General features: G+C 35.8%; 1 protein-coding gene across 4 annotated transcripts in view; it reads left to right on the forward strand.

Moving 5' to 3' along the window:
- The window catches only part of PICALM (phosphatidylinositol binding clathrin assembly protein), a gene marked incomplete at its 3' end in the record, with an annotated part of 103,628 nt that overhangs the window by 33,463 nt on the left and 43,609 nt on the right, over positions 1-26,556 (forward strand). For all 4 annotated transcript variants that reach the window (XM_079708180.1, XM_079708181.1, XM_079708182.1 and 1 more), the window contains exons 3-7: positions 1,210-1,285; positions 4,690-4,792; positions 20,908-21,001; positions 24,072-24,183; positions 25,796-25,902. In XM_079708180.1, coding sequence (XP_079564306.1) covers positions 1,210-1,285; positions 4,690-4,792; positions 20,908-21,001; positions 24,072-24,183; positions 25,796-25,902 — 492 coding nt within the window. The remainder of the gene's footprint in view (positions 1-1,209; positions 1,286-4,689; positions 4,793-20,907; positions 21,002-24,071; positions 24,184-25,795; positions 25,903-26,556) is intronic.

The raw sequence follows: 26,556 nt of genomic DNA on the forward strand, positions 1-26,556 counted from the left end.
AGGAGTCTTCGATTTACAAATTGTTTTTCAAAATCCTGGTTTGTTTGGAGTGATCTCTGATGAACAAGATTGAGTCAGAGAAGTGATGATGTGCATAAAATTGATAATAATCCTCTGCATACATTCACAAAAAAGTAATCCTTTTAAAGGAAATCGAAAGGAGTTTCTTTAGCTATTTTAGAGGTTGTATGTAAAGGGAAGCTAAGGTAGTGTTCTGTGGTAAGCACTTTGGAGAGGGTTTTGACAGTATTTTGAGAAAATGAACTTTCATACGCATACTGACCCAACAATTCAACCCTAAGTATATATCATGAGAAACTCTTGTATGTTTGCAGGTGGGAGACCAGTTCAAAGATGTCAGTGAAACATTGTTAATAATGGTGAAATTGCAAAGAATTTAAATACCCATATAGAAATGGATACATAATGATATAGTAGTTCATTTAAATGCTCAAACATTGTTTAAAATGAATGAACTAGATGTACATGTATTAATAATTCTTGGGAAGAAGTTGTTAAAAATCACATTGGAAAAGAATAAGTACGGTATGGTATTTCTGTAAATTTAAAATAGAAAACAAAATTATGTACAGTTTATAGATACTTATATATGTAGTAAAATTGTAAAAACATTTGTGGGAATGATGTAAACCTACTTCAGAAAAGCCATTGCCTCTGAAGAGGGAGGGAAGGAAGGGAATGGTTTTGAAGGCGTGTGTCTTCAATACTCTGTAATTTGATTCTGTAAGGGGTCTGAAGTGATTATGGTAATGTGTTTAATCTGGACAGTGGGTAAGAGGATGTCTGTAATATTATACTCCAGTATGATTACAGGTATTTTGTTTTTTTAAAAAAAGTCATAAAAATTGTTGAGTCACCAGGTATCTCTGTAAAATAAAGGCACCATCTGAGTATGATTAACTATAGCCATAATATGCTATAGTAAAGCCAAAAATTACTGCTTGTAGTTTAAAAGTGCCTGTTTCCTTTTATTTTAATACCATAGCTGTGGGCATTAGACTTTAATAAATTCCTGCATGCTAGTGAAAAATATATTTTATGTTTTTAGGAGGATTGAGGATGATAAATTTAAACTAGATAAGATTAATGGAATGTGTTAACCACCAGTTTCTCCCCTAATTCTCAAATTAGAGTTTCTTAGATGGCAGTACTATTTGACATAATTATTTGTTTGTTTTTTTTCCCCAGCGTTTTATTCAGTATTTGGCTTCAAGAAACACATTGTTTAACTTAAGCAATTTTTTGGATAAAAGTGGATTGCAAGGTAAAAACAACTTATTCATTATAGAAAATCAAGAGTGACCCCATTTGAGGATTACTGCAGAGTTGAACTCTTTCCTTTAGAACATGTGCTATGGAGGAACCTCATGTTTTAGTGAGGGTTGTAGGGAAGGAAAAACTGTATTTTCATGTGAAGATAAAGATGGACTTCACTACTTGACACCCAGAGCTTTTTGAAAAGTAGCATAAGGTAGCAGTTTGAGAGCATGGGTTCTGGAACTGGACGGACTGCATTCAAATCCCATCTGTAACACTTACCAACTGCATAAACTTGAGCAAGTTACTTCACCTCTCTGCATCTGTAAAATCAGGAATAATGATAGCACCCACCCTGTAGGATTATCATGAGGCTTAACCTAGTTATACATGTAAAGTGCCTAGAGTGATGCCTGGCAAATAGGAAACACTATGTAAGTATCTGCTTTCATTGTTGTTGTTCTTATTATTTTATGCTTTATTCCAAGAAATGTAGTTGGGAATATCATACATTTTAGTAGCAAAGGTAAGCATAATGTGTTATTCAGATGAATTGTTCATTGATACTTACCTGTTATTTATTTTACTTTTAGTTCAGTAAGTTGAAATTGCTGTAATCTGGTATTCTCACCCTCCATGTACATTCTGTCTTAATGGGATCTGTTATACTTAGTTCCAGAACTAGGCTGTTAGCATTATAGAATGTTAACTCTAGGAAGAGCCTCATAAAGGACATACTAAGACCATACTAAGACATACTAAAGGAGTACTCAGCAATAAGGTTCAACTGGGAAGTATCTTTAGAGATCTGTGAGATGTGTGCTGCGCGGTGAGAACATGAGTTGGCTTAAGCAGAGGTACACAGATGGACGTGGATGTGAAAGAGAAAGAGCATGGGGTGTTTAACATTTATAGAGCAAATGAATGTGAATAGAATGTAGGTTGAGGTATTAGAGAACATGTAGTGACAGATAGCCCTCAAGAAGCTGTTTGGGGCCAAAATCATGCACAGAAGATTTTGATATAGTTGGGATTTTGTAATGCAGCGAGAAACCATCAAACTGTTTTGAGTTGAGGGAGGAGGAGAGAGGGAGTGTGTGTTATAAAGAAAGCACCATAGCACAGTGCAGGCTGGATTCGAGTGGATGAAGTCTTAAAGACCTTGAGACTGCTCTGGTCATTATTTTGGTCATCTGGTAGAGAGTTAATGAGGGCTTGAATTGTGGCTTTTGTGGCAATAAAAATCAATGGAATTTAGTGACTAACTGTGTTTGTGTTTAGGAACTGTCCAGTTCAATACTTACTTACTTTTGGCAGATGGAAGTATTAATTAGAATGAATTGAATACCCAGTCTTCCAGAGATTCTGGAAGGTCAGTAATCTATACATAGGACCAAGTGTTATAAGATTGATTTTACTTTAATGAGAGATATAATGCCTTAAATAGTTAAGGGGGAAAAAAATGAAGCAATGGAATCCCTTTTTCAAATAAAATCTTTTTTTTTTTTTTTGCGGTACGCGGGTCTTTCACTGCCATGGCCTCTCCCGTTGCGGAGCACAGGCTCTGGACGCGCAGGCTCAGCGGCCATGGCTCACGAGCCCAGCCGCTCTGCGGCATGTGGGATCTTCCCAGACCAGGGCACAAACCCATGTCCCCTGCATCAGCAGGCGGACTCTCAACCACTGCGCCACCAGGGAAGCCCTCAAATAAAATCTTAAATATAAGCTAGATATATATAACAGATGAAACTGGAGCTGCTATGTTTTCCGGAACATGGAGAAAACTCTGCCTGTTCATCTTTTTATTTCTGGTTTCCCCCTTATTCAGTTCATTTGAACTATGAGAGTCTGTGGAAAGCAATATGCAAACCACTACTCTAGAGCAGAAAATATGCATATGTCCAAGTGGGTTTTTTGTGTCTTATTAGCTACTGATTTTCTACTTTCTTAAGATGGAAATTAAGCACTTCTAGTGATAAGGTTTTAAGGCTTTCATTCCTTTTATGTAGAGAACAGTTTTTGGGCCTTTTATTTAAAGCTCATATTCTAAAGAGATTATGAAGGTAAGACTGAAATGGTAATTAAAAGTATATAATTCAGTGGTGTTTTTGTAGTTTTGATTGCTGATGTATTTTGTTGGGTGGAGTCTGATATGTTTTCTTAAATATATACTGGGTGTATATAATATAAACTTCCAGTCTGGTGAGTGAGATAGACACTGTGTACATCTAGTAGCTTTGAGCTGTACTTGGAGTAAGAATAATATGGGAGCACAAAGAGTTCAGGGAAAGTTTCAGAGATTGAGCCTTGAAGGATAAGAGAGATTTCTCCCATTAGTGAGGATGGAGTAGAGTGGATTAGAGGGAACAATATTAACTAAAGAGCTGAAGGATGTGAGTATGTAACACCTTATAAAATGCACTAGTAGCTATGAGAATATCTGAGGACAGTGATTTTTTTTTTCTATTTACTGATTTTTCTCCAGTGGCAAGTTAGTAGCCACTCAAGAAATATTTGCTGAATAAATGAATTGGTGATTACATTAAATCCAGTCACTTTACTTTTCTTTCTTTTTTTTTTTCTTTTTGCTTGTTTTGGTATTATCTTTTTAAAGTAGCAGAGACCATCAACAACTAAAGTTGAATGTGTTAGATGAAGATGACCTAAAATAGAATGATAGAATGGACCTGCTTTTACAATGAGAAGCAAAAATTTGTAGACCTCACTGAGCCAGGCAATAGCTAAAACACAAGTTGTTTTTTTTTTTAATAATATTGATTAGATTTTATGGTGCTGAAGTTTTCAAATCTCATGATTGTGATGAAACAAAATCTTAGAATGATTTAGGTATTCATTTTGAAAGTTTAGTTGAAAACATTCACATAATTGTTTTTTGTTGGGCCTTAAACTTGCATATTGCCATTTCTTTCATTGTACTATGCAGTAATTTTCTCTACTACTTATAAGGTTGGCACACATAAGTTATAATTGTTCTAAGTCATGTGCAACTAAAGATTGGTAAGTATGAAAATTATTAAATTGATTAATGATTTAAGGAGTGGGGTTGTGGTTCCATAGGACGTTAAATTTGAGTTATGAGTTTATCAGGTAGTATAAGAAAACAGGCTTTTCAATTCATGTTAACTAAAAGATAGGAATATTGGTCAGAAGTAAAACAGAATTATTATGTTAGTGAAATTCTAAGGGGGAAGATTTTTCTAAGCCACATATGACATAACTGACTTTAAAAATGTTAAGTATTAGAGATTTTAATGTCACTTAATTTACATCACTAAATTGAAGGTGGGATAACAAGACAATATGGCCATTGGATGAAATGAGTTAGTTTTCTAAGCTAATTGGGATTTTAATAATTTATGAAGAAACCCTTTTCTGTTTCTTTTCTTACAGGATATGATATGTCTACTTTTATTAGGCGGTATAGTAGATATCTAAATGAAAAAGCAGTTTCATACAGACAAGTTGCATTTGATTTCACAAAAGTGAAAAGAGGGTGAGTTAAGCTTGCTTTTTTTTTGACATCTGATGTATTTGAATATTTTAAAATATAAATCATAGGCATTATTGATTATGAATTATTGAATTTCAGGCCAGTTTTAAAAGGTGAACTTCATTTTTCTCTGAAGAAGTATCAGATACTTTTTGCACTAGGATTTTCAAAGTTCTTTTCAATTTTATAACAGCTTTATTGAGAATTCATACAACATAAAATTCACCCTTTTGAAGTGTACAATTAAGTGGTTTTTTGTATATTTACAAAGTTGTGCAGTATCACTGCTATCTAATCCCAAAACATTTCATTGCTTCCCATTTTCTTCTTCCTCTAGACCCTGGCAACGACAAATCTACTTTATATCTCTATGGATTTGTCTGTTCTGAACATTTCGTATAAGTGGAATCGTACAATGTGTGGCCTTTTGTGTCTGACTTCTTTCATTCAGCATAATGTATTCAAGTTATAGCATCTTTGTTGTAGCATGCATCAGTACTTCATTCCTTTTTATGCCCAAATAATATTCTATCATATAGAGACACCATATGTATATACATACCACATCTTTATACATTCATCTGTCCTTGATGGACACTTAGGTTGCTTCCATGTCTTAGCTATTGTACATAGTGCTGCTGTGAACATTGGGGTTCATGTATCTTTTTGAATTAGAGTTTTGTCTGAATATATGCCCAGGATAGGATTGCTGGATCATTTTTTAAGGAACCTCCATACTATTCTCCATAGTGGCTGCTCCAGTTTATATTCCCACCAGCAGTGTAGGAGGGTTCCTTTTTCTCCACACCCGCTCCAGCATTTATTGTTTGTAGACTTTAATGATGGGCATTTTGACTGGTGTAAGGTGATACCTCGTTGTAGTTTTGATTTGCATTTCTCTAATAATGAGTGATATTGAGCGTCTTTTCATGTGCCTGTTGGCCATCTGTATGTCTTCTTTGGAGAAATGTCTATTTAGGTCTTTTGCCCTTTAAAAAAAATTTTTTTTTTATTCTGCCCATTTTTGGATTTTATTTTTAAAATTTAATTAATTTATTTTTGGCTACATTGGGTCTTTGTTGCTGCACAAGGGCTTTCTCTAGTTGCGGCGAGTGGGGACTACTCTTCATTGTGGTGTGAGGGCTTCTCATTGAGGTGGCTTCTCTTGTTGTGGAGCATGGGCTCTAAGCACATGGGCTTCAGTAGTTGCTGCACGCAAGCCCTCGAGCATGCGGGCTTCTGTAGTTGCTGTGCGTGGGCTCAGTAGTTGTGGTGTGCGGGCTCTAGGGCTTGCAGGCTCAGTAGTTGTGGTGCATGGGCTTAGTTGCTCCGTGCATGTGGGATCTTCCCAGGACCAGGGGACAAAGCTGTGTCCCCTGCATTGGCAGGCAGCTTTTAACCACTGCGCCACCAGGGAAGTCCCGATTGAGTTTTCTTTTTTTGATGTTAAACTGTATGAACTGTTTGTGTACTTTGGAAATTAATCCATTGTTGGTAGCATTGTTTGCAAATAATTTCTTCCAGTCCATAGGTTGTCCTTTTTTTGGTTTATGGTTTCCTTTTCTGTGCAAAAGCTTTTAAATTTAATTAGGTCCATTTGTTTATTTTTGTTCTTATCTCTGTTACTCTAGGAGATGGATACAAAAAAATATTGCTACAATTTACGTCAAAGAGTGTTCTGCCTGAGTTTTCTTCTAGGAGTTTTTATAGTATCTGGTCTTACATTTAGGTGATTAATCCATTTTGAGTTTATTTTTGTATATGGTGTTAGAGAATGTTCTAATCTCTTTCTTTCCATGTAGCTGTCCAGTTTTCCCAGCATCACTTACTGAAGAGATTGTCTTTTCTCCATTGTATCTTCTTGCATCCTTTGTCATAGATTAATTGACCATAAGTGCATGGGTTTATTTCTGGGCTTTCTGTCCTGTTCCATTGATCTATATGTCTCTTTTTGTGCTGGTACCATACTGTTTTGATTACTGTAGCTTTGTTTTATAGTCTGAAGTCAGGGAGCATGATTCCTCCAGCTCCATTCTTCTTTCTCAAAATTGTTTTGGCTATTTGGGATCTTTTGTGTTGCCATGCAAATTTTTAAATTTTTTGTTCTAATTCTGTGGAAAATGCCATTGGTAATTTGATAGGGATTGCAGTGAATCCACAGATTGCTTTGGTTAGTAAGGTCATTTTAAGAATATTGATTCTTCCAATCCAAGAACACAGTATATCTTTACATCTGTTTGCATCATCTTCAGTTTCCTTCATCAGTGTCTTATAGTTTTTGGAGTACAGGTCTTTTGCCTCCTTAGGTAGCAAACTGTTTTTCAAAGTAGTTGAACCATTTTACATTCCCACCAGCAGTGTATACAGGTTCCAATGTCTCCACGTTCTTGTCAGTGCTTGTTATTTTCTGTCTTTGATTATAACCGTCCTAGTGGGTGTGAAGTGATGTATCGTGTTTTGGTTTGCATTTTCCTGATGGCTAATAATGTTGAGTGTCTTTTTATGTGCTTATTGGCCATTTGTATATCTTCTATGGAAAAATGTCTGTTCAAGTTCTTTGCTTGTTTTTTAATTGGGTTGTCCTTTTACTGTTGAATTGCAAGAGTTTTTTTAATATATTCTGGACATCAGTTCCTTATCATGTATATAATTTGCAAATATTTTCTCACCTCCCATGGCTTGTCTTCACTTTCTTAATGGTATTCTTTGAAAAACGTAAGTTTTTAATTTTGATGGATTCCAATTTTATTTATTTATTTTTCTTTGGTTGCTTGTACTTTTGGCATTATGTCTAAGAAAGCATTGCTTAATCCAAGATCACAAAGATATACTCCTACATTTTTTCTGTTTTGTAGTTTTAGCTCTTACATTTAGGTTTTGATACATTTTGAATTAATTTTTGTATGTGGTATGAGGTATGGGTGTAAATTCATTCTTTTGTATGTGGATATTCTGTTATCACAGCACCATTTGTTGAAGTCTTTTCTTTTCCCATTGAATGGTCTTGATGAAAATGTATTGATCATAAATGTAAAGGCTAATTTCTGGGCTCTCAATTCTATTCTGTTGATCTATGTCTGTCCTCATGCCAGTACCACACTTGTCTTAAAGAATGTTGCTTGGTAGTAAGTTTTGAAATTAAGAAGTGTGAGTTCTCTGGCTCTCTTCTTAATTTTCAAGATTGCTTTGCGATTCTGTATCTCTTGCATTTTCGTATGAATTTTAGGATTAGCTTATCAATTTTTGCAGAAATGGTAGCTGGATTTTGATAAAGATTGCATTTAATCTGTAGATCAAATTGGGAAGTGTTAAGTGTCTTAACACATTGTTTCTAATCCATAAATACAGGATGTCTTTCTGTTTATCTCGTGTAATTTCTTTCATTGCTGTTTTGTATTTAAGGTTCTTTTTAATCTTGAAGGCAGAGGTTGAATTTATTTCTTGCTATGCCCTAAATCATAGTCTTCTTGTCATAAGAACTAATCTCATGAATGATAGAATCAGTGCTTCTATACCTGATAAAAAGTCTGGTGTACAGGCTTTTTTTAGGATATATAATGAGTCCTCAGGAAAGAAGACATTCTTTTTTTTTTTTTTTTTTTTTTGCGGTACGTGGGCCTCTCACTGTTGTGGCCTCTCCCGTTGTGGAGCACAGGCTCTGGATGCTCAGGCTCAGTGGCCATGGCTCATGGGCCTAGCCGCTTCGCGCATGCGGGATCTTCCTGGACCGGGGCACGAACCCGTGTCCCCTGCATCGGCAGGCGGACTCTCAACCACTGTGCCACCAGGGAAGCCCAGGAAAGAAGACATTCTTAAGGGGCATCAATGACCCTTGTAACTATGGAAGCCTGCCCTGAGGGGAATCTGGCTTCTGCGGAAATACTCTGAGTTTCTGAATTTCCCTGCTCTTTTTAAAGATCCCAAAGATCTACGCAATTAATATGTTCCTTTAAATTGTTCTCTTGACATGTTAAATTACTAGACTGAAATGGAAAATTTAATACAAATGTAAAGTAACCTCTCAGTTATTCAAGAAGTTTTAAAGCTGAATTTAAATGTTTCTGTGTCACTGTTTCAAATTAATTGGGAGGTGGTGAGTTTGGAACCTACCAAAACTGAATTCCACAGATTTTTTGTTTCATATATTTAGGTACTTTGTAGGTGATTATGATAGTGGAGGTCATATTAGAGGTCTGATTCTTAACCCTCAGTATTCTGTCCAGTAAACCACTTTCCAGCTGGGTTTATATTAATACTTCCTGTAAAGCATGTTCAGTTAAAACTGATCAAGATATTTGCAGATTTCACATCATATATATATATATATATATATATATATATATATATATATATGTATAAAATATTTGGTTGCACTGTATCTTAGTTGTGGCTCGCTGGCTCCTTAGTTGTGGCACACGGTCTCCTTTGTTGTGGCATGTGAACTGTTAGTTGTGACATGCACGTGGAATCTAGTTCCCTGACGAGGCATCGAACCTGGGCCCCTGGCTTTGGGAGCATGGAGTCTTAACCACTGTGCCACCAGGGAAGTCCCAGATTAATATATTTTTAAAATTGTAACTTTTTTTCTAATCTGAAAGGCCAGTTTCGCGATTGAGGAGTGTTGCTGCATTTTTATATTTAGTAGAGCAAACTTTTATTACTTGGATGAGAACAGCCCTTGATTATACACAATGTAATTAGTACTGATTTAAAGGAAATTACTCTTATTTAATGCTAAGGAAAAGGAAAGTGAATCAAAGAGGACCTATGATTGAATGGAATCAAGAATAGCACAACATGTGTATGTATCTGGGTGTATAAAATACCCAGATACCTACACATACACATATATATCAGTATAAATAAGAAAGAAAAATATAGAACATAAGAATATAAGATGAAGGCGTGAAATTTATTATATGATGGCAAAAACCTGAGTAGACTGTTTCAGTTTTGGAGAGGGTTTGTGTAGTAAGTAGTAAAGTTTTATTTACTAGGGTAACGAATTTTTATGTTTACAAAAGTAATAAACTATTACAAAATTTCAGGCAACATAGCATTCTGACTTAAACAATATTTTGGTGTATCTAATCAGTTTCCTGTGTGTAAATACATGTATGAAGGGACACAGAAAATTACATAATCACATTATTTGAAGACTGCTTCCCTCCCCTAATATATATTTTAGGTATTTTCAATGTCTGTACACATAGTACACATAGATCCATCACATTCTTCTTTTTTTTTTAAATTATTTATTTTGGCTGCATTGGGTCTTCATTGCTGCACACGGGCTTTCTCTAGTTGCAGCGAGTGGGGGCTACTCTTCGTTGCGGTGCGGGGCTTCTCACCGCGGTGGCTTCTCTTGTTGAGGAGCACAAGCTCTAGGCCACATTGGCTTCAGTAGTTGTGGCTTGCGGGCTCTAGAGCACAGGCTCAGTAGTTGTGGCGTACGGGCTTAGTTGCTCTGTGGCATGTGGGATTTTCCCAAACTGGGGCTCAAACCCGTGTCCCCTGCATTGGCAGGTGGATTCTTAACCACTGTGCCACCAGGGAAATCCCCATCTCATTCTTTTGAATGGCTTTAGAATTATGTTCTAGATGTACATTTGATTTATTCCCATTTTTTTTATCTTACAAAAGTAACACATTGACCATTCTTTTACATATGGTTGCATTTTTTCTTATGTAAGTAACATTTAATTATATGTTAGATGTATATACAAGTATTACTGTTTTAGAGAATAAGGGGGAATAACAAACTAGATTTGGGCTTACTCCCTAGGAATGGACATGCGGAATAGGAACCTTTACACAGCATCAGAATGTATGGCAGGGCTTTCAACAAGAAAACTGTGGGCAGAAGGATTAATCAGCATAGTAGTTCTATGATTTACCAAAGGCCCACTCCTCATCTTGACACCTTGTATGTGGATGCTGCTGTGGCCCCAGGGAGCCATTAGCTTTGGGCTTTGTTATAAATTAGCTTCCAGGGATCTGATCAGAGATCCCTGGAGAAGATCCATTCTTCTGCCTAAAGAGGGCCAAACCATATGACTGGGCAGTTTTTTTTTTGTTTGTTTGTTTTTGTTTTTTTTTTAATTAGAATATAGTCATTTCACAATGTTGTGTTAGTTTCTACTCTACAGCAAAGTGGAGTTCCCTGTGCTATACAGCAGGTTCTTGTTAGTTATCTATTTTATACATATTAGTGTATATATGTCAATCCCAATCTCCCAATTCATCCCACCCTCCCCCACCCCCAACTGCTTTCCTCCCTTGGTGTCCATATGTTTGTTTTCTACTTCTGTGTCTCTATTTCTGCCTTGCAAACCGGTTCATCTGTACAATTTTTCTAGATTCCACATACCTGCGTTAACATACGATATTTGTTTTTCTCTTTCTGACTTACTTCACTCTGTGTGACAGTCTCTAGGTCCATCCACGTCTCTACAAATGATCCAATTTCGTTCCTTTTTATGGCCAAGTAATATTCCATTGTACATATATACCACATCTTCTTTATCCATTCGTCTGTTGATGGACATTTAGGTTGCTTCCATGACTTGGCTATTGTAAATAGTGCTACAATGAACACTGGGGTGCATGTGTCTTTTTTTTTTTTGTGGTACATGGGCCTCTCACTGTTGTGGCCTCTCCCACTGCGGAGCACAGGCTCCGGATGCGCAGGCTCAGTGGCCATGGTTCACGGGCCCAGCCGCTCCGCGGCATGTGGGATCCTCCCAGACCGGGGCACGAACCCGTGTCCCCTGCATTGGCAGGCGGACTCTCAACCACTGCGCCACCAGGGAAGCCCCATGTGTCTTTTTTAATTACGGTTTTCTCTGGCTATATGCTCAGTAGTGGGATTGCTGGGTCATATGGTTGTTCTGTTTTTTGTTTTTTAAGGAACGTCCATACTGTTCTCCATAGTGGCTGTATCAATTTACATTCCCACCAACAGGCAGGAGGGTTCCTTTTTCTCCACACCCTCTCTAGCATTTGTTTGTAGATTTTCTGATGATGCCCATTCTAACAAGTGTGAGGTGATGCCTCGTAGTTTTGATTTGCATTTCTCTAATAATTAGTGATGTTGAGCAGCTTTTCATGTGCCTCTTGGCCATCTGTATGTCTTCTTTGGAGAAATGTCTGGTTTGATCTCCTGCGCATTTTTCGCTTGGGTTGTTTGTTTTTCTGACGTAGAGTTGCATGAGCTGTTTGTATATTTTGGAGATTAATCCCTTGTTGGTTGCTTCATTTGCAAACATTTTTATCCGATTCTGTTGGTTGTCTTTCTGTTTTGTTTATGGTTTCCTTTGTTGTGAAAAAGCTTTTAAGTATTGTCGATTTTTGTTGTTATTTCTGTTACTCAAGGAGGTGGATTAAAAAAGATATTGCTGCAGTTAATGTCAGAGAGTGTTCCGCATATGTTTTCCTCTAAGAGTTTTACAGTATCCAAATCCTTGCATCCCTGGGATAAATCCCACTTGATCATGGTTTATGATCCTTTTAATGTATTGTTGGATTCTGTTTGCTAGTATTTTGCTGAGGGTTTTTGCATCTATATTCATCAGTGATATTGGTCTGTAATTTTCTTTTTTTGTAGTATCTTTCCCTGGTTTTGGTATCAGGGTGATGATGGTCTCATAGAATGAGTTTGGAAGTGTTCCTTCCTCTGCAGTTTTTTGGAAGAGTTTGACAAGGATGGGTGTTAGCTCTTCTCTAAATGTTTGAAAGAATTCACCTGTGAAGGCATCTGGTCCTGGACTTTTGTTTGTTGGAAGATTTTTTTTTTTTTTTTTTTGCAGTACGCAGGCCTCTCACTGTTGTGGCCTCTCCCATTGCGGAGCACAGGCTCCAGATGCACACGCTCAGTGGCTATGGCTCACGGGCCCAGCTGCTCCACGGCATGTGGGATCTTCCCGGACCGGGGCACGAACCCGCGTCCCCTGCATCGGCAGGTGGACTCTCAACGACTGAGCCACCAGGGAAGCCCTGTTGGAAGATTTTTTAATCACAATTTCAATTTCATTACTTGTGATTGGTCAGTTCATATTTTCTATTTCTTCCTGGTTCAGTCTTAGAAGGTTATACCTTTCTAAGAATTTGTCCATTTCTTCCAGGTTGTCCAGGTTGTCAACTCTATGTTTACTGGCATAGAGTTGCTTGTAGTAGTCTCTTAGGATGCTTTGTATTTCTGTGGTGTCTGTGGTAACTTCTCCTTTTTCATTTGCAATTTTATTGATTTGAGTCCTCTCCCTCTTTTTCTTGATGGGTCTGGCTAAAGGTTTATGAATTTTGTTTATCTTCTCAAAGAACCAGATTTTAGTTTTATTGATCTTTGCTATTGTTTTCTTTGTTTCTATTTCATTTATTTCTGCTCTGATCTTTATGATTTCTTTCCTTCTACTAACTTTGGGCTTTGTTTGTTCTTTCTCTGGTTCCTTTAGGTGTAAGGTTAGATTGTTTATTTGATAGTTCTCTTGTTTCTTGAGGTAGGATTGTATTGCTATAAAGTTCCCTCTTATAACTGCTTCTGCTGCATCCCATAGGTTTTGGATCGTCGTGTTTTCATTGTCATTTGTCTCTAGGTATTTTTTGATTTCCTCTTTGATTTCTTCAGTGATCTCTTGGTTATTTAGTAATGTATTGTTTAGCCTCCATGTGTTTGTGTTTTTTACGTTTTTTTCCCTGTAATTTATTTCTAATCTCATAGCATTGTGGTCAGAAAAGAAGCTTGATACGATTTCAATTTTCTTAAATTTACTGAGGCTTGATTTGTGACCCAAGATGCGATCTGTCCTGGAGAATGTTCTGTGTGCCCTTGAGAAGAAAGTGTGATCTGCTGTTTTTGGATGGACTGTCCTATAAATATCAATCAGTTCTGTCTGGTCTGTTGTGTCATTGAAAGCTTGTGTTTCCTTATTAATTTTCTGTCTGGATGATCTGTCCATTGGTGTAAGTGAGGTGTTAAAATTCCCCGCTATTATTATGTTACTGTTGATTTCCTCTTTTAGAGCTGTTAGCAGTTGCCTTATGTAGTGAGGTGCTTCTTTGTTGGGTGCATATATATTTATAATTGTTATATCTTCTTCTTGGATTGATCCCTTGATCATTATGTAGTGTCCTTCCTTGTCTCTTGTAACATTCTTTATTTTAAAGTCTATTTTATCTGCTGTGAGTATTGCTACTGCAGCTTTCTTTTGATTTCCATTTGCACGGAATATCTTTTTCCATTCCCTCAGTTTCAGTGTGTATGTGTCCCTAGGTCTGAAGTGGGTCTCTTGTAGACAGCATATATATGGGTCTTGTTTTTGTATCCATTCAGCCAGTCTGTGTCTTTTGGCTGGAGAATTTAATCCATTCACATTTAAGGTAATTATCGATATATATGTCCCTATTACCATTTTCTTAATTGTTTTGGGTTTGTTTTTGTAGGTCATTTTCTTCTCTTCTGTTTCCCACTTAGAGAAGTTCCTTTATCATTTGTTGTAGAGCTGGTTTGGTGGTGCTGAATTCTCTTAGCTTTTGCTTGTTTGTAAAGCTTTTGATTTCTCCATTGAATCTGAATGAGATCATTGCTAGGTAGAGTATTAGTTATAGGTTCTTCCCTTCTATCACTTTAAATATGTTGTGCCACTCCCTTCTGGCTTGCAGAGTTTATGCTGAGAAATCAGCTGTTAACCTTATGGGAGTTCCCTTGTATGTTGTCATTTTTCCCTTGTTGCTTTTAATAATTTTTCTTTGTCTTTAATTATGTCAGTTTGATTATTATGTGTCTCGGCGTGTTTCTGCTTGGGTTTATCCTGCCTGGAACTCTCTGTGCTTCCTGGACTTGGGTGCCTATTTCCTTTCCCATGTTAAGGAAGTTTTTGACTATAATCTCTTCAGATATTTTCTCGGGTCCTTTCTCTTCCTCTCCTTCTGGGACTCCTATAATGTGAATGTTGGTGCATTTAATGTTGTCCCAGTGGTCTCTTAGGCTGTCTTCATTTCTTTTCATTCTTTTTTCTTTATTCTGTTCTGTAGCAGTGAGTTCCACCATTCTGTCTTCCAGGTCACTTATCCTTTCTTCTGCCTCAGTTATTCTGCTGTTGATTGCTTCTAGTGTGTTTTTCATTTCAGTTATTTTATTGTTCATCTCTGTTTGTTTGCTCTTTAATTCTTCTAGGTCTTTGTTAATCATTTCTTGCATCTTCTCGATCTTTGCCTTCATTCTTTTTCTGAGGTCCTGGATCATCTTCACTATCATTATTCTGAATTGTTTTTCTGGAAGGTTGCCTGTCTCCACTTCATTTAGTTGTTTTTCTGGGGTTTTATCTTGTTCCTTCATCTGGGACATAGTCCTCTGCCTTTTCATTTTGTCTATCTTTCTGTGATTGTGGTTTTCATTCTGCAGGCTGCAGGATTGTAATTCTTCTGTCTGTCCTCTCTCTGGTTGCATTAAGTGAAGTTTCCTATAGAATAAATTCTTAGACTTGACAAGTCAAACATTATAGACATTTACCATTTTATTAGAAAATATTAAGTTGCCCTGGATAAAAGTGGTACCAGATTATTGAGTTAATTACAGTTATAAATACCTCTTCCTCTGTTTTCGTCCATCATCGTGAAAATGTATCTCATTAGATGTTCATTTTATGTTGGTTGATCAACTAATTTTTAAATGGTGATATTGAGCCTCTTTCTCTCTTTTTAAAAATGGCATTCATGCTTTGTTAATTGCTTTTCAATGTCCTTTGCCCACTTCTCTGTTGGGCTTTTACAATTCTTTTCTGTTGTCTTAAGACTAACTGGCTGTTTAATCAGATAAATTTAGGTTGATTTCTAGCTTCACTCCAGTTAGATGAAAGATTTTAGTAGGATACTTCAGCCAGCTTGTTAAGTTTTAAAAAATAATTTTATTTTGAAATAATTTCACTTCCTGAAATTCTGCAAGGATAATACAGATAACTCCTATACACTCTACTCCGATTTACCAGGCTTTAACATTTTGTCACATTTGTCACATTCTTTGTGTATGTGTGTTTGTATACTTCTTTTTTTGATCCATTTGAAAGTGGATTACATACCTCATGCCTTTTTACATTGTATAGCTCTTAATACTTCAGTGTCTATTTCCTAAGAACAAGTATCTTCTTTTTACATATCCATCAGTTTGCTAACTATTTCCACATCATGCCACACAAACTTATGTTATTTGTACAGGACAGTGGGTTAGTTACATGGAGAAGACTGTTTGAGGCTGAAGGGTTAGGCATTAATGTGTTGGCATACATATGATCCAGTTGTACCATAGTAGTCTGCTGTGGCACAACTGGGAAGCCTTGACTTAAGCTCCAAGTTATTTCATCTGTAAATATTTTTTCATCTGTAGAATGGTGATGTTAATAGCACTTATCTATTAGGATTGTTATGAGAATTAAATGATATATTTTATGTAATGCTTATAGCACATGGCAAACTAACAAATAAGCTTTTGGTTTTATTGGGAAAATAAACTGTCACAGGTTACAAATACTGCTCCTGGTTTTATTTTAGCAGTATTGAAACTTAAAAAAATTCTTATGTGTTAAAAATTGTTCTCTTTATTTATTTATTTATTTTTTTGCGGTACGCGGGCCTCTCACTGTTGTGGCTTCTCCCGTTGCGGAGCACAGGCTCCGGACGCGCAGGCTCAGCGGCCATGGCTCACGGGCCCAGCTGCTCCGCGGCATGTGGGATGTTCCCGGACCGGGGCATGAACCTGTGTCCCCTGCATCGGCAGGTGGACTCTCAACCACTGCGCCACCAGGAAAGCCTGTTATCTTTATTTTTATGGCTGTTGTCTTTTAAGCAAACTTGGAGCGGGGTTTTCTACCCCAAAGTGATCAACTAGCTATTTATATTTTCATTGAATATTTTTATGGATCCAGTATTTTATATTTAAATCTTTAATTCATTTAGAATATATCTTGGTATTTAGAAATTGAGGTGGAGATTAGCTGTAATTTTAAATAGAAATATAGGATATTCAAAAGCAAAATGAATTATTACCCTTGTATGGTTAAATGACTTTTCACTTAAATATACTTCTTTTATCTAGCCCCTTATTCGTTATTCTGGCAAATTCTTAGTCATTCTTCAAGAATTCACTCAAACATAATTTTTTTGAGGAAGCCTTATTTCTGTTAGATTTTATATGAGATTGTCCATCCATGAAGACAATATAGTCTTACTCAGATTCATATCTTCAGGACTTTCCACAGTATCTAAACATAGTAGATATGTAGTAGTTTTTGAAAAGATGACTAAGTGTTTCTAAATAGTATATTAAATGGTTCTATGAAAAATGGATCTAATAAATTGCCTGAAGATTTATCTTTTTAGTTGGTTGTGTTAAAGATTGGTCCCTTCATTTTCTATTTGTTTAACATTCCATTTTTTGATAGTGTTAACTTACCATGTTGAATGATCTTGAATTCTAAATTAGTACAGTTCAAAGTAACAAGACATTGTTACATAACAAGCAAAAGAAAGAATAATAGAGGTATTGTCTGTGAGTAAGGATATGGATGATCATCCTTTAACTCGTTGCTCTTATATTTGGGAAGCAAGTATCTGAATTTAATTATAATCTATTTAAGAAGTAATAAAAACTTGTGTTCTGCATGGAGTATGAATTGTCATACATTTGGTCTGAATCATATTTAAGCATTTGGGTTTGTGAGTTGAGTTTTTTGAAGTCTGATGTAAGCATGTGATAACTTAGGATTTTTCTTTAATTGAAAAATTTTAAGTTCTCTGGGATGAAATGATGTGTAGGCTAGTGAGAGAGGGAAGAATAAAAAAACATCCCCATAGTTTCTGGCCTAAGTCATTGGGGAGATGTTACCTTTTACTGGGAAGGTTTTTGGGAACAGGGTAGGGTAGGGTATAGTGGTTAAAAATTAAGGATTTCATTTTTGAAATATTAGTTTTTAGATGCCTGTGATTTTTATAAGTTAAGGTATCAATTAGGCAATTCAACAATACTAACTAGGCACTTTGAGATTTCTAGTCTGGGAATATAAATACATCAGTGGCAGTTTGGTAATTTCTGCCTTGGGAATGACAGTATCCTAGGGAATAAATACAGAATGAGAGGAGAAGGCCTAGAAACATCTTGAGATACACAGCATTTATTTTAGAGAATGAGTAGAGGATGAGGAGTCAATGAAAGAGACTAAATAAGTGATAGTGAGGTAGGAAGAAAACAAGGAGTGGGGGATATAGGGGATGCTAAGACAGAGTATTACAAGAATGAGGGAAACTTTTGAATGATGCTGAGAAATCTAGTCAGGTAATGTTAGACAAGTACCCATTGGAGAGGCAAGAGTGGATCTTATACTGGAGTGAATTGAATAATGAATGAAAAGCAAGGAAGTGGCAGCTCTTTTAAGAAGTATGCTTGACTATGCAGTAGAAGTGGTAGCTGAATGGGAATGTGGGGTTAGTGCAAGTGTGTGTGTGTTTGTGTTTAAAGTGTGGTAATCTTTAAAGTGTGGTAGACTTCACTTGCATGTTCATGGGAATGATCTAGTGTAAAAGAGATTAATGATCTGCACTGTCCAGTATGGTAGCTGTTTGCCACGTGTGGCTGTTTAAATTCACCTGAAATAAAATTAAAAATTCATTTCCTCAGTTGCATCAACCACATTTCAGGTGCTCAGTAGCCACATGTGGCTGGTGGCTACTATACTGAACAGTGTAGGTGTAGAACATTTCTACCATTGCACATAGTTCTATTGGACACTGCTGTGTTAGAGAGAAAGAGGATAACCAAAGATTGTGACAGAGTGGGATCCAAAGGATCTGTGTGAGTGATATTTACATTTGATAGAAAGAAATAGACTTCCTCCAATGTAATATGAGCAGATCAGATAAATGTAGTTTTGGTGGCAAGTTAATCAGACAGTCTCTTTTTGTCATTTTCTATTTCTGAATGAAATACTTTGAGAGTTATGAGCTGAGAGTTTGTGTGTTGGATGTGGGGGAGGGGTGGAGAAGGACAGGTGGGAGAAGGTGGTTTGAAAGTACTCAGGGGAGGGATTCACTAGAGAGGCTAAGAGGGCTGCTGGCAATGCTGAGTCCCCATTTGAGGCTGATGATCAAGAATTTGTAGTTTTACCAGCTTACCCAGTTTTCTTTACTAGCACTCAGCTGCATGTGTACAGGCATGGAGAAGATAAATGTGTGTTCACCCAGGATTGTGAATTTGCCAGGTGACTGCAAGGGAATGAGAGGTATAAGAGAGTTAGGGTATTAGCAAGGGAGTGATTATAATAATGATCTGTGGAATTATAAGCTAGATTAAAGAAGGAAAAATGAAAAGGGATCAATGTGGGTAGTGGTGGGGTTGATGCATTGAAGTTTATGATAAAGTCAAATAGTTTTTGCCATGGGACACTTGACCAAGGCAGCTGGAAAGTTAAAAGGTTATTGTCAGGATAAGGTGTCTGAATTTTGTCTTTTTCTTAAGGTGGGGATAAGGGAGTAGGAGTGGGAGTAGGGATAATGTTGTTTCTTGGGGGGATGGGCAGTTAAGGTCAGGATCTGACTATGGGAATAGGGGTTGTGGTTAAGGGATTTTGCGATCAAGATGTTGGATTGGTTGTGCATGTTAAGATGTTGAAGTTAACTGAGAAAAACTGAGCCAGTATTCAAGTCTTCTGTGATGGAGGGGAAGTGACCAGGAGGTCAAAAATTACTTCAGCAAGGAGAGCGAGGAAGAACTAAAAGGGGACTAACGGTGACTGATAAAATGAGAGTGTGATGTGTATGAGAATAAAGAAAGGGTTACAAAGAGGGAGTGGTGTCCTTATCCCAAACTCCAGTCAATGTAGTTTAATACCTGAGAGGATATAGGTGTCCGTGGGTTAACACATCTTATGTGGGAGAGTTGTTGGACTAAAGCTGGTCAATAGCTGCCTATGTAAGGCAGTCCAGTGTTTGTTCTTTAAACTCTTGTTTTGCCCTGCAAAGCACTGTTTTTGCTTTTCATAGCTTAATTGTTTTTCTGGTATCTGGATTTGTGGTTGAAGGGGTAGCTTAGGGTAGAACAGCTGTTTATAAGTATGGATCATTTGTGAATTAGGGAAAGCCTATATATTTTTTGAAAGGGTCTTGTTCCTCTGCCAAAAGGTTAAGAAAAGCACTGTTTTGGAGCCTCATACACCTGGGTTTACATACTGGCCCTAAAATGAATTTGTTTTCTGAACTTAGATAGTCATAACCTTCCTGAACCTAAAATTTCATTGTCTATAAAATGGGACAAGACTGTCCACAGGATTTTTGTGAGGATTTGAAAAACATACATCAGGCCCTTAATATGGAGCCTGATATATAATAAAGACTTAGTGTTAGTTCTGCACCTTAACCCCAGTACCTCTTATGTAGTGTTTTTGGTGTCAGTTTTGTAAAATTCTAGTTTATTTGGTACTGCTTATATTTCTCTATTTTTAGAAATATCTAAAGAAATATTTAAAGAAATCTTTTTGGAAATATTTAACAGAACATTTTATTAAAAACCATTCCTCTTAATTATCACTTATTTTAATGGCCAGATTAGAATGACTTGGTAAAATTGTCCTTTATAATAAAATAATTTTATTTTGATTTGAGTCACAAATAAAGTACCTTAAATAAAGTGGTGCTCACCAAGACTTGTGTTCAACTGCAGACTCCATTGTGTCCTATTTAGTGATTTGAGGGAAATGATTTTTTTAAATTTATAATTAAAAAAAAATCTATAAAACTGCCCTTTACACACATGAGTGGTGTGAGGATCAGATGATTTTCTCATGTAAAAAGTGTAGTATAAACTTGGCTATATAATGTAAGCTTTTATTTTTATGTCTCATGCTTTACATCTTTTTAGTTATAAACGAGCACCTTGATATTGGACATAGTGGTGTTTGCTGTTTTTGTTTTTTCTATGTGATTTCTATTGATACTTGAGGTTTCAGGTTCAATAATGACTTAAAAACGTGCGATGTTTTGTAGCACCTTGTTCTCTGTTTAAATAGAGAACCAGATGGGAGTTCAAAATGTAGATTTAATAACAAACTCAATTGTTTTCGTTTTTTTGTTTTAAACAGGGCTGATGGAGTTATGAGAACAATGAACACAGAAAAACTCCTAAAAACTGTACCAATTATTCAAAATCAAATGGATGCCCTTCTTGATTTTAATGTAAGTTCATTGCGTAAATGCTTTTATGATTTGAGATTTTAAAAATTATATCATTTTAATTGGTTAGAGTTTTTATTCTCGAGTTATCATAGACTAATTTTTTCACACTAATATCCTCTTTGCCTAAGGATTTTCTATAAATGTGGTCCCAAATCAGATTACTTTCCATTTTTATAATTGTTTTAGATTTACTCTCATTTCTTTGGTGGTGCTTCTCTAACCCCCAAATTATAGGGTATACTAAAGAAAGTGATGGAGAGATGAAGAGATTGATGTGAAAATCTACTTTCTTTTGATAATGGTTTTTAGATATTAAAAATATATAAAGATTTTCTTTATGATGAGCTAACTTAATATTTCACTTTTTGTCTGCATTGTAGAACTCAAAGCATGACAGTTATTGAGAAATAAAGGGAAGTTCAAATATAGCTATTGCCTAAGGACATTGTGTTCCCTGGGATTTTTGTTTTACTGACTGTTACTTGAACCAAGTTGCCAGCTTTGTCATTTGTTTGTAATATGTTAGGTGTTAGCATTTACAAGTCTTTTCTTTTTTGGTGCATCTAGCTTAAAGACATTGTATTTTAGAGCTTGTAAGTGCAAGTTAGTGATTGGAACTGTGACAGTTTTATGCTGAAATTGATTTTCCTTTAATGGTGTGCTATTAATTGGTAGTCTTTAAGCCTCTGGAGGGCAGGGACTAGGTCTTCTTTTTCCCTGTTGTGTCCCCATTGTCAGTAGTGTGTGGCACATAGATAGTGTTCAGTAAACATTCAATAAGTGAATCCTGAAGGTGCTTTATAGACTAGGACAGGTTCTCAAACTAGTATTTTTTTATAGGCTTGTGAACTGAGAACATTTTTAAATGGTTGCAAATAATAAAAAATATTTTTACATTTTTAAATAGTTGCAAATAATAAAAAGAAAAGAATATTTTTAACAGGTGAAAAGTATATGAAGTTTATTTTTCAGTGTCCACAATTGTGTTTTTAGAACAGGCTCATTGGTTACATGTTGCCTGTGGCTGCTTTTTTTGATGTAATAACGGGGTTGAGTAGTTGTGACAGAGACCATATGGCCTGCAAGTCTAAAATACTCACGATCAGGCCCTTTACAAAAAAGTTTGCTGGCCCCTAGTCTAGATGACAGGGGATTAATGTAACTACTGAGCTTTATTTTGGTTTTTATAGAGAAAGGGTCCAACCATGAATTTTTTTTTCACTTAATTTATTGTGGGTACCTTTATAAAATTGCATATTCTTTTCAGTGTCTATTATACTGCATTGTGTGTAACAACTATCTGATCCTCCTGTTGATAAATATTTAGGGTATTTTGGTTTTTTAATTCAGAAAATAAGTGGAGAAAAGAAACAAGAGGGAGGGACACTACATACTCTGTGTGTGTTAGATAATAGTGTATCTACACATTTATAAACCTATTTCTGTAGGGTTAATGCCTAGAAAAAGAATTTGGTGGTTCAAGGACATAAACATTTAAATTTTTTTTTTTTAAGGAATACAAACTTTATTTATTTTTTATTTATTTTGTCTGTGTTGGGTCTTCATTGCTGCGCAGGGGCTTTCTGTGGTTGGGGCGAGCCGGGGCTACTCTTCGTCGTGGTACGCGGGCTTCTCATTACGGTGGCTTCTCTTGTTGCGGAGCACTGTCTCTAGATGTGCGTGCTTCAGTAGTTGCCGAGTGTGGCCTCAGTAGTTGCAGCTCACAGGTTCAGTAGTTGTGCTTCCCGGGCTCAGTAGTTGGGGCTCGTGGGCTGTAGAACGCAGGCTCAGTAGTTGTGGCGCATGGGCTTAGTTGCTCTGTGGCATGTGGGATCTTCCCGGACCAGGGATCAAACCCATGTCCTCTGCATTGGCAGGTGGATTCTTAACCACTGCGCCACTAGGGAAGTCCCAGCATTTAAATTTTTAAGAAATTTAAATTTTAAATCTTGCCAACTTAACACTCCAGAAGGGTTGAGCCAGTCACTTGTCAATAGGTGCCTGTTTTTCTTCATCCTTTTCTGTATAGAATAATACCTTGGTTTTGATTATCTTGATACCTACTAGTCTGGTGCTCAAAAAAGGATAGTTCAGTAATTTAATTTGATTATTTTAATTTACTTGATCAGTGAAGTTGAACTTCTTTTCACATGTTATTAGCTATATGTATTTTTTATTTTGTGAATTGTCTTATAGAATTCTCTCTATAATGGAAGTCAACCTTGTCAGATATTCTGCAAATATTTACCAGTTGGTTGCTTACCATACAGTTTTGTGCTTATATTTTTCTATACCTAACAAGGTAACTGTCATGTACTTAGATATCTAAAAAGGAATTTAAGATAAATTTGGTTGATCCTTTTGATTCTTTCTTTAAGATAAAACTAAAGGTATTTCTTGTATTTCTTGGTAAACAAGTGCTTTTTTTGTTAAAGCATAATTCACTAATAATAATAAATATTGATCATTTATTTGTAAAGTACTGCATCAGGTTCTTTACACTCAGTATATCATTTAATTCTCCCAGTAACCGTGTGAGGTAGAAATATTATTATATCCATTTTGAAGGTGAGCTTGTTTGTAATATTGGGAAAAGCTATATTTTTAAAAAAATACATATTCTGCCTAGCTTAACTCAGTGCCTTGGTGATTGTAGTAGCCATTTAATAAATATTTTTTGATTTAAAAATATTCAGTAAATTCTTCATGACTCAGAGTGAACTTCTACCTAGAAATGGCCTTTATTTTGCAATTAGAAGTATTTAATGTTGAACTTAAAAGACTTTTGAGATGTAACCTAAGAATTTCAAGAGTTAAAGGGTACTTTTGTTCTCTATGACTTATTTCTGAACTAAATTGAATGTTGTAGGATTTGTGTTTGTAGCTTTTAAATAAATCTGAACTCTTTGATCAAGATTTTTGCACTATATGGCTATAACTCTGATTGCTAGAGATAAATGTCTTCCTCTCATACACCTAAATGTTTGAATTCATTGTATTTTAATTTGAAGGAAGTAATTGTCATTTTAAAACAAAACATTAGCTAATCTTTCCTTTTTTTTTTTTCCAGGTTAATAGCAATGAACTTACAAATGGGGTAATAAATGCTGCCTTCATGCTCCTGTTCAAAGATGCCATTAGACTGTTTGCAGCATACAATGAAGGAATTATTAACCTGTTGGGTACATATTTCTATAGTTTAATAACATTTTATTTCTTATCTTGTGTCATATAGTAAATAATATTGTCTAAGTTGTTACTTAAAGCTGCCTAAAAATCCACTGAGATACAGTCATTCATTGTAACAATTTGGAGAAAAGAATTTTATATCTGACTACACATGCTAAGTGATTAAATACTTATACAACTAGAATGTTCAGCTAGATGAATTTTGTATTTTTTAGATATATCTGTTTTTTCTATCAGTTTTATTATTTTTAGAAATACAGAAATTTCATAAAAATTAAGTTGGAATTTTCTGTCTCAGGAAAATCATTTCCTCATAATTTACTCCAAAATGAACTTTAACTGTAAAATTGGTATTTTTTTCTAAACTTAATTTTCAGATTGCAAATTATTTTAAAATAATTAAACACGCATTTTTAAGGATGCTTTTTACTTTTGAGGCATTTTAGGAATGTGGTGCTTTACTGTGTATTCAGTATATATGGAATGCAGTTAATTTTGCCTAGAGATGCTAATTTTTTTAATGGGATTTGGTTGGAGTAGACAATTAACAGTCTGCCAAGTGTGCCAAAGTATCAAGTGTCAGATGTCAAATATTCCAATGTAATTGTTCTCCCTTTTCATTCCTTTTTTTTTTTAGAATTTATTTAAATTTGTTTTTCATAGTCTGGCTTAATACAGACTCATTCAGGGATGCTTTAATCTATGGAGATAGGGGGAAAGGGTTGGTTTTTTTTTAACAAGTGAAAAATGGAAAGTTTTCTTTTCTACAAAGTTTTGGAAGGCATAGTCTCCCACCCTGTGATTGGTATAAATTAAGCTCTTTACTGCTGTTTATATATTAAGTTAAATTAGCTTTCCAAGTGACATTTGGACATGGAAAAGTTGCCATCTTTCTCTTTTTTTTTCTTAAATTAATTTATTTTTGGCTGCGTTGCGTGTTTGTTGCTGCGCGCAGGCTTTCTCTAGTTGGCAGTGAGCGGGGGATACTCTATGTTGCGGTGCGCAGGCTTCTCGTTGCAGTGGCTTCTCTTGTTGAGGAGCATGGGCTCTAGGAGCGCCGGCTTCAGTAGTTGTGGCACACGGGCTCAGTAGTTGTGGCTCGTGGGCTCTAGAGCGCGGGCTTCAGTACTTGTGGCTCACGGGCTTAGTTGCTCCGTGGCATGTGGGATTTACCCGGACCAGGGATCGAACCCATGTCTCCTGCATTGGCAGGCGGATTCTTAACCACTGTGCCACCAGGGAAGCCCCCATGTTTCTTTATCATTAGTAAGAATATTTGGAAATAGATGTTAGCACTGTTTTAAATGGAGTCAAATGTGATCTGTATTAACATGCAAGTATATATTTAGGGAATTGTGAGCGAAGAAATATTGTAGAACATACTAGTAATATGAGTAAAGTCATAATTTCTTAATTTTTAATATAGCAGCATCTCTATTTTAATTTGCTTTAAATATCTAAGCTTATTTAACACTTTTTTTCTGTAGGGTGAATGTGTTCTCTGAGACATCAATATAATCTCTTTGGAGCTGTTTTAAATCTTTTTCCTTTTTGAGTGTTATATTTTGAAGTCAATAAAAGTATATTTACATCTACTTTTGGCAGAAAAATATTTCGATATGAAAAAGAACCAGTGCAAAGAAGGTCTTGACATCTATAAGAAGTTCCTGACTAGGATGACAAGAATCTCAGAGTTTCTCAAAGTTGCAGAGGTAAACTGTCTTTAAATGACTGTATCTCTTAAGTTGCTTTTTTTGTCTTTAAGTGTGCATTTCAAAGAAATCAGTCTATATCCAAGTGAAAGAAGTGTCTTAAGTATAGTAAGGTATATATTCAATTATATCACTATGCTATATTGAATTCTGTGCTATGGTATGAATATGATATAATATTGAATAAAAAATATCCTGTATATTTAATTCAGTATTGAATACTGAAAGGTAATCTATTTTTAATTTGTTTATTTCTCTATAAAATCAGGTAGGTGGCAGTGACTTTTATGTTTGGAATTGGCCATGTATTGTAGAAGATTTATTCTATTCAATATGGTAGAGAATATTCTATGTTAGTGCAAGTCTCTTTTCTCCAGCGAGAGTTGCAGCTGGACCCACATGGTTCAAAATGTTTTGTTCCCTTCAGAAGTGAAAATAGTGCATTTATTGTTTGTCATTGATTATGAAAACCATGAACGTAGGTTATAGGATAATCTAATTTTACAAATCTGTTTAAAAAATAATTTTCTGAGACTGTCACAGAAGGTAGTTGTCGTAATGCTTGTGTGCATTATCTTTCTTGCACAGAGGCAGCACTTGAAGTGTTTTTGTTTGTTTTCCCTTTCTCTGCCCTCTATGCATTACCACCAGAGG

This window comes from Hyperoodon ampullatus (genome assembly GCF_949752795.1).
Source record: "Hyperoodon ampullatus genome assembly, chromosome: 7".
Classification (NCBI taxonomy): Eukaryota; Metazoa; Chordata; class Mammalia; order Artiodactyla; family Ziphiidae; genus Hyperoodon; species Hyperoodon ampullatus.